Below are 8,171 nucleotides of genomic sequence, written 5' to 3' on the forward strand. Positions count from 1 at the left end.
CTCTTCCCACTCCTGTCTACTTTCTGCCCCACTACTCTCTGCCCAGATTATCCCCCCTTCACAGCTGAAGTCCCTGTGGGGAAACTACCCCCAACTTCTCTGACTCCCTGATCCCTGCTTGGGACTTTTAAGGCTCCCAGAGTCCAAGGGTATTTATGGAAGGGGAGGAGGTGACCCAACCCAAGATAGGCCCCTAAGGAAAAGCATAGACTGGGGATGCCGAAGGGAAGCTGGGAGAGATTCTGGCCTCTTCCTGCCCACCCACCCGCCTCTGGTCATAGGTCTTTTCCTCTTGGAGGGGCAGCAGGAAATGAGGAAAGGGAGGGGATAGCACTTTAGTAGGAACACCAGGCACTAGGGATCAAGCACAAGAGAGGCAGGAGGCAGCCAGAGCCAGTACATCCTAGGCATCAGGAAGAGTGAAGTATAACAGAGAGTAGACACAGAGCAGAGGAGTTCTGAATGATGTGGAAAAGCACAAAGAAATTGCTCCTGGGGCCCTGAGAACAGCGAAAGGATCGGAAGTAGGTTCAGCTGGAAGAGAACATTCTTCCCCTTTTTCTGGCCCTGGTTTACCCAAGCCACAAGCATTAACGGAAACCAGGCTCCTGATACAGGTGAGCACGGCCAGCTCTGCTGCTGGGGGTGGGATGAGGGAGTACTGATGAACATATCTGTCCACGGGCTTATGGTGAGGAGGCCACTGAAGAGGGACCTGTATTTGATGGAGAGAGATGCTCCCTTACCTTACTTTGTCCAGGGAAAAAGCAACATTTGGATTTTGGACTGAGACCTAGCCTCTTCTCCCTGCCTGTGGATGGCTGCCCAGCTAGAATGTGTGTAATGTCTCTAGCAAGGGGGAGGTGGGTGAAGCTGAGACAAGAACTAGGAAGGGCAGTGGGAGTCTGGGGCCCTGCGGCTGGTGAAGCAGGTATCTGAAGAGTTAAGCCATCAGGAGATTGGGAGGACTGGAACTTCCTGCAGGGTTCCTCACCAGTTTCCTGCTCTACTGCAGGAGCTCAGGAAGGTCTACTGGCCTCCCTTTTGTTTGAAGCCAGGAGGCCCCCTCCCCAAGCCTAAAGTTCAGCCTGGTCCACATGCCCCCACCCCCAACAGCAGCCATGGGGGAAGGGACAGGTTGTTGCTAAGAGGAAATGGGAAGAGGGAGGTCTCAGCCCTCTGGGCCTCAGTTTCCTCCTCAGTTAAACAAGGAATGGGGGGGCAAGACCCTCTAACCCAGCAGCTTCTCTCCCTCCTCCCTTCCCAATCCCACCCTCCCCCAGCTCCAGGACCAGGTGGCCATCAGCCTCCTCCCCCAGCCCAGTCTGGCATTCCCTGGACAGAGGCCTGTTGTCTTAGCTACGAAGGCATTCAGTCCAAGCCCCAGCCCCCAGGGGAGTCTGGGGCCCACTGAGAGGAAGGGACCAAGCTGTTGCCCACCCTGGCTCCTCCCCATCCCCCACAGCGCTTTCAGATGAGATGAGGGCCTGGGGGCATCTGGGCAAGGATCCCACCTGGCACCATCTGAAGGGGCCTGGGGTTCTGGGATGAGTCAGGGGCTGGGGGAGGAGGGGCTCTGACCAGCTGCAGTGACAGGGTTATTGTTGGTGGATCTGTAACCCTGGGGCCCCCGGCAGGCCAGACCAGTGCCCAGGAGCTGAAAACTGCCCCCTTCTAAAGGACAGGGGGAGATGAGCCACAGGGCACAGCGTCCCCGAGGAGAAGGGGAGAGAAGACTCCAGGAGGTCCGGGTCGGACTGGGTTATCTCCTCCATCTGCGCTCCCACCCCCGCCCTCTCCTCCACCCCCTACCCTAACCCTTTCAGGGGTTATTTTCTGCCTGTCTCTTTAAAGGGCTAAGCGCCTGGGCAGGAGCCGGGCTGTACCATTCGCGTCACGGAGGAGAGGGAGACCGAGTTAGGACTCCCCATTCCGCGGAGGGGCGGGGCCGGAGGAGACCCTGCAGCACGAGGCATTTTCTCGTTCCCGAGTGAGAAGAAGCGCCTTTCCTTCCAGGGTGCTAGGGGGGCTGCTCGAGAACGGCCCTGTCCAACCTGGCAGCCCGGAGTATCCTCCCCCACCTGGCGCCCTGCAGCCTGCCCTGGTCCCGCCCGCCCTCTGATCTTTTAAAGGGGCCGCGCGGGGCCGAGGGGGTGGGGCTGTGGGAGGGAAAGTTGGGACGGTTGCGAAGAACCGAGTTCGGGCTGCGGGGTTCGGGGTCCGGAGCTTTGGGTGCCGGTGGCCATGGGGGTGGCTCGGGCCGTCTGTGCGAGGTGAGTAAGCGCGAGTGGCTCTGCGCCCCCCAGACTCTCCTGGGGTACCTGCGCCCTCAGCCTTGGCACCCGTGCCGGCGGCCCCCCGCGACTGCCCCGAGAGCCCGGCCCGCTCCCGGCGCCCAGCCCGGGCCAGGCGGGAGTGGGACCCACGTGCGGCTGGGGGCGGGGGACCAGGGGCCGATCGGCCAACAAAGGGGGCTTGTTCTGCCGCGTGGGGCCCCGGGCAGGGAAGGGGGAGCTCGAACGCACGGGCCGGAGCGGGGAGCTGGGGCTGCCGTGGCCGTGGCCTTGGCGGTGGCCGAGTCAGCATTCCGAAAGCGCAGGCTGGAAGGGAGCCCTGCCCTGCCCTGCCCCAGCCCAGCCGGCAGCCGCTCCCCACCGTGGGAGGTCCGGCCTGAACTCCCTCCTGGCGGCTCTCGGGGCTTCCTTTGTTCTTTCCTGGAAGAGCTGGGTCTGAGCAGCAAAAGAAGAGTTGATAGATTGGGTCTGCGGGGGACCCCAGCCTCCTCCAACAGGGAGGCCGGTGGTCTAGTCAAACGCGTCTATTTTACACGTAAGGAAAGTGAAGCGAGGTCCTTTAACCACAGAGATGAGGGACTTCGTAATAGATATAATTAGGACCACAGAGTTGAGGGACTTCGTAATAGATATAATTAGGATGATCCTTAAAAGTCCGGTAGAGCTAACTCAGGGTAGGGGAGGAAGAAAGAATAGGAACTGGCCTCGGGAAATCCCAGAGCTGCCCCAGAGACCACCACCACTAATCCCTTTCTCTCCCACCTCGCAGGTCCTGAGCCAGCCCTTCAGCTTTCAGCAGGAGCCACCAAGGATGTGGGCAGCGGCCTGGACGGTCCTGGCCCTGACCGTCTTGGTGTCCCTGGCATCAGCAGGGCCCAGAAGTGAGGAGCCAAAGCCCACTGCCCCACCCATCTTCACCCGTCGCCCCTTTCTGGTGGCTTGGAACGCCCCAACCCAGGACTGCGAGCCTCGATTCAAGGTCCCTCTGAACTTGCGTATCTTTGATGTTGAGGCTTCACCCAATGAAGGCTTCGTGAATCAGAGTCTCACCATCTTCTATCGAGATCGCCTGGGCTACTACCCATACCATGACTCCCACCTCGGACCAGTCCATGGTGGCGTGCCCCAGAACAGTAGCCTGATAGACCACCTAGAGCGATTGCCCGACGTTGTGCGGCACTATATCAGATCTCCAGATCGGGAAGGCCTGGCGGTTATTGACTGGGAGGACTGGCGCCCAGTCTGGATCCGAAACTGGCAGAGCAAGGATGTATACCGCAAGGTCTCACGCCAGCTCGTCAGTTCCCGACACCCCACTTGGTCACCGGAGCAGGTGGGCAAGCAGGCCCAGTACGAGTTTGAGTTTGCTGCCCGGCAGTTCATGCTAGAGACCCTACGGTGGGCAAAGGAAACTCGGCCCCGACAACTATGGGGTTTCTACCTCTTCCCTGACTGTTACAACCATGACTACGTGCAGAATTGGTCCAGCTACACAGGCCGCTGCCCAGACGTTGAAGTCTCTAGGAACGACCAGCTGGCCTGGCTCTGGGCCGAGAGCAGTGCCCTCTACCCTTCCATCTACCTGGATCCCATGCTAAAATCCTCCTCCAACTGTCGAAAGTTTGTACGCTCCCGTGTGGAGGAAGCCCTGAGGGTGGCCCGGGAGCACCACGCTGGCTACTCCCTCCCAGTCTTTGTCTACACACGTCCTACCTACACCCAGAGCTTCACAGGGCTTAGCGAGGTAACCCAAGTGCCACCTGAGAGAGCTCGTGGTGGGAGGAGACACAGCACACCCATGAAGGAAGTAACATGTTGGTGCTGCTGGGGACCTTGGAACAGAGAAGTCAGAAAGAAAAAGGATCTTAGAGACTTTCCGGACTAAACCCCTCATTTTACAGATGGGGAGATGGGATTTGCGGATGTATGGGGATCCTAAGACTTGTAGCTATTAAGGGGCCTTAGAAACCATAAAGGCCAACTCCCATCCTTTACAAATGAAAGGGAGGGGATTCAGTGATGAGTTCTGGGCTGTCTCCGGGAGGCCAAAGTGAGCCTACTCCCTAGGAGTCTGGCTTCTCTCAGGGCAGAAACCTCCCCAGTACTAGTTCCACTGTCTTCAGGCACTGTTGCCCAAGGGAGGAGGGTGAGATGGGAAAAAAACTTGGGGAGTTCTGCTGAGTTTGGATAGTCTGGCTTATGTCCCTGTCCTAGAGTTTCTAGAGTGGGAGGGAAGTTGGTTAGACCCTTTGCAGGAGGGGTACCTGGCATAAATTTCCCTTTTCTCCCTTCTCCATCTCCCCCAAAACATCTGTAGGGGATAGAGGGCAGGTGTGGACTTGTCTGACACGGGCCACTCTCTGCCTCTGATCTGAGGCTTGGAACCATGCCCAGACCAGCCTGGGGAGACAGGCAGGGGCTGAAGAAGGTGGGAGGAAAAAGGGAGGAACCTGCTTGTTACCCTACCTCTCCCTACAGCTCTGACCCATCCTCTCACTCCTCCTAGATGGACCTCATCTCCACCATTGGGGAGAGTGCAGCTCTGGGGGCAGCCGGGATCATCTTCTGGGGAGATGCGGATTATACCAGGAGTCCGGTAGGTGGAGCCATGGGCCAGAAGGGGCCAGATGTTGCCTATGGACTGACCTAACCAGTGACTCACCCTTCCCCAAAAATGAGAGAGGCTACTTTACAGATGGGGAAACTGAGGCTCAGAGAGGGGAAAGGACTTGTAAAAGTTCATTCAGTCACTACATGACAAACAGGACTAAAATCTAGGTTTTCTGACTCTCAACCTAAGGCTCTTTCCATGGTCTGAAGGAGAAAAACCATATACCCCCTCCAAAAAAAACCCCAAAACCCACATCCCCAAAACAAACAAGCCTCTTCTGAGATGCACAGGAAACATAGTTGCCCACCCAGTCAAGAAAGGCTTCTCTGGAGAAGTTAAGTTGCAGTCCTACATTACCAGAAAGCAGGAAGGAGAGGAACTTTGTTCCCGTCATCTTAGGGATGTTGAAATTAACATAGAGTGAGAGTGTCAGAACTGGGAGGGGCCTGGCCTCACCGAATTTTGAAGGTGGAAGGGATGTCCAGCCAAAGGGGTCCATGCTCAGAAAGTGACCCTCCCCCACTCACACCACACAAGACAGCCCCTCAAAGCCCCCCAGGGATGGTGACCCACTTCTTCCCAAGACATCATTCCACTAAGGGAGAGGTGGAATTGAGAGGTCATTTTTGTTGTTGTTTTCTAACATCAAGCCTAAATTTGGCTCTCTTTCTAGGGCCAAACCGAGCAAATCAGAGCCCTGGAAAATAAAATGTCCAAGCCAGAAGGGCTCTTAGAATGTGAAGGCAGAATGTTCTCACTGGGAGGGAGCTTAGAACACAGACTGTCAGAACTGGGCAGGACTTCAGAATTATGAGTAGGGCCCAGTGGGGCCCTAAATCCCAAAGTACTCATTTTACAGAGGGAAACCTGAGGCTTAGAAGTTCATATAAGTTCCCTGTCCCATCCCTGGCTTAGTAGTTAATTCCACACTCCCCACAAACACACCCCTCTTCTTGCCCTTCACTCCTTGCTCTCCCCCACTTTTCCCTGAACTAGCATTCAAAGGAAAGGGGAAATGTCTCTTTGTTTCAGCAGCTGCTCCTAGCTCCTCTGTTCCCCTGCCCCTCCCCCTGTCCTGAGTGCCTCCCCAGCCAGGAAAGGGGTGGAGAGGGAGCCTGGAGGGATTGGATCTGGCCTCGGAATCCCTACGCCCCCCTCACCATTGTCCCCCTTTCTGGGGGCGACTGAGTGCGTACACAGCAGAGCACAATGCAGACTCTTAGAGAAGCCGCCTAGAAACAAAGGACACAAGGGAAGGGGTCCTAAAAGAAATGACTCCCCCACCCCTACCTTCCCCTAATCCTCCAGTCAGCTTTAAGACAAATGGGTTTCTTTCCCCACTTTCATGGAGATTGGGGGGAGGGTTGGCTGTAGCCTCCTGTACCCACCCCTGGCTCCAGTTATCCATGCCGATTCCTTGCCCTAGTTGATATTTTCTCCAAGGCCTCACACAAAAAGGATCCCACAGCGGGGGGGAAGGAGCAGCAGAGGCCCAAACCCCTTGTTCAGTAGCTCAGGCACCCACTATGTCAGACCCTCCCTGTTTGGAACTCTGGGGTTCCAGGGTAGGACACAGGCCCTGCCTTTACGGTGCTTTTGTCTGATGCAGGACGGAGAAGGCTACAAGGGAGAATGAAATAGATGAGATTTGGGGAGGGAAGGCTCAGCTCCCCCTGGCCCTGGAAAGCTGGCCTAGGAAGGAGAAGGTGATGGGGTCCACTTTGGGACAGAAGGAAGGGATGGGCTTCAGCATGGAGTGTGGTATATTCATTCCAGGCCTAAAGAACCATGCTTAGCCAGGGCACAGATCAGGAGCTGGGAGATGGCATGGTGATCATGATGATGGTCAGAGAGAATCAGTTGGCTGGAAATGATTGTGGAAAGGACAGTCCTATCCTCTCCCACCCCCTATGCCCCACCCCAATTCACTTCTTTAGAGAGAGACCATGTGTTGTGATGGAAAGAGCCCTCAAGTAGAAGTCAAGGCACCTAAATTCAAATCCTGACTTAGGTATATGACCTGAACCAGTCAATTCCTTCTCTGAAGTATGGGAACTGTAAGAAATGATTGCCTTGCCCTGACCTGCTCTACATTCCCTCCAGGAAACCTGCCAGAAAATCAAGGAGTACATGGAAAGACACCTGGCCCCTTACCTTGTGAACGTCTCCGAGGCTGCTTTCCGATGCAGTGAGGACCTGTGCCATGGGCACGGACGATGCCAGCGCCGGCAGCCTGGCTCCAATGCCTTCCTGCACCTGAACCCCAGAAGCTTTCGCCTGCGTCCTGGCCAAAGCCCTGAGGAGCCCCTCTTCCGGGCTGAGGGCGAGTTCACCCAAACTGATCTGGCCCAGCTCCGGGACAACTTCCGATGCCAGTGCTATCAGGGCTGGCACGGGGAGAGCTGCCAGCACAGCAGAAAAGCCCCAAACAGGGGCTCCCCCAGTGGCCCGTCAGGCCTTGCAGCCCTGCTGGCCCTGGGCCTCTTGCTCCTCCCCAGAGTCCAGTAGATGGTTATGGCTGGGGCTTTGAGCCAGATTCTAGGGTGGTGTGGGGCTCATTGGGTAGCCCAGAGCAGTAGTATCCTGTGCACTGCTCCATGCAGAGGGGAGCCCTAGAGCCTGTAGCTGATGTAGTTGGGGTTAGGGGAGAGTAATGAGCCCCCACTTGGCAACAGACTCATCCCCAGCTAGGCTCTGTCCTGCATTGCAGGGGCAGGGCCACGAGCAGGGCTGTGTGTTGGAAGCAGAGTAGCCTTCAACCCTTGGCCGATATTTTCCCCTGTTTTAAGGGGGGGATGTTAAGGAGAGAGTTTGTATGCATTGCTGCTGGGTGTCTCCCCGTGCTAGGGGAGGGGCTGTTAGTGGGGAATAGGGATGGGGGGCACGGCAGGGCCGTAGGGAGCCCCCTGCCCCTCTCCTCTCTATATTTTATTATTATTATTATTGGGGTGTTTTGTAAATTAAACAGAAAAACAAACAGCTCTTTATCTACAAATATGAAAGGAGTGCGCTGGGGAAGGGCGAGCCCTCAGTGCTCTCTAGGGTGAGAGCTAGTCTTGGTGTTGAACTCTTCCCACCAGAAGGGAAGATCTGACATCTGAGACTCCACTTTTGGGAGGGTAGAGGATGGGGGAGCAGGATTGTAACCCGAAGATAGTGTGGGCTCCACTCAATGAGATACCCACCCAGAAGACCCTCCTTCACTTTCTGGCTAAACGTGCCACCCATCCTCCCCCCATCAGGGATAGGCACCATTAAAACAGAGT

The 8,171-nt window shown here is 56.4% G+C and overlaps 1 protein-coding gene across 3 annotated transcripts; it reads left to right on the forward strand.

The window, feature by feature from the left end:
• Positions 1-338: 338 nt before the first annotated feature.
• Positions 339-7,884, forward strand: HYAL2 (hyaluronidase 2). Of its 3 annotated transcripts, none has more exons than XM_069095653.1 (4): positions 339-617; positions 3,064-4,038; positions 4,801-4,890; positions 7,009-7,884. In XM_069095653.1, exons 2-4 carry the CDS (start codon positions 3,106-3,108, stop codon positions 7,411-7,413), a joined length of 1,428 nt encoding a protein of 475 aa, XP_068951754.1. In that variant the 5' UTR covers positions 339-617; positions 3,064-3,105; the 3' UTR covers positions 7,414-7,884. The 3 variants fall into 3 exon arrangements, with proteins under 3 accessions (XP_068951754.1, XP_068951753.1, XP_068951755.1); XM_069095652.1 differs by lacking the exon at positions 339-617 and adding an exon at positions 2,124-2,273; XM_069095654.1 differs by lacking the exon at positions 339-617 and adding an exon at positions 2,642-2,829.
• The last annotated feature ends 287 nt before the right edge of the window (positions 7,885-8,171 follow it).

The sequence above is a fragment of the Petaurus breviceps genome, unplaced genomic scaffold, assembly GCF_028583685.1.
Source record: "Petaurus breviceps papuanus isolate PSGF00001 unplaced genomic scaffold, PetGlider_PUasm1.0 227, whole genome shotgun sequence".
Lineage (NCBI taxonomy): Eukaryota > Metazoa > Chordata > Mammalia > Diprotodontia > Petauridae > Petaurus > Petaurus breviceps.

Bases quoted from the DNA above. Each gene is read 5' to 3' on its own strand.
- HYAL2 (XM_069095653.1), top strand. From the start codon at position 3,106: ATGTGGGCAGCGGCCTGGACGGTCCTGGCCCTGACCGTCTTGGTGTCC. The intron at 4,039-4,800 runs GTAACCCAAGTG...CACTCCTCCTAG, and splicing joins GCTTCACAGGGCTTAGCGAG to ATGGACCTCATCTCCACCAT. The intron at 4,891-7,008 runs GTAGGTGGAGCC...CATTCCCTCCAG, and splicing joins CGGATTATACCAGGAGTCCG to GAAACCTGCCAGAAAATCAA.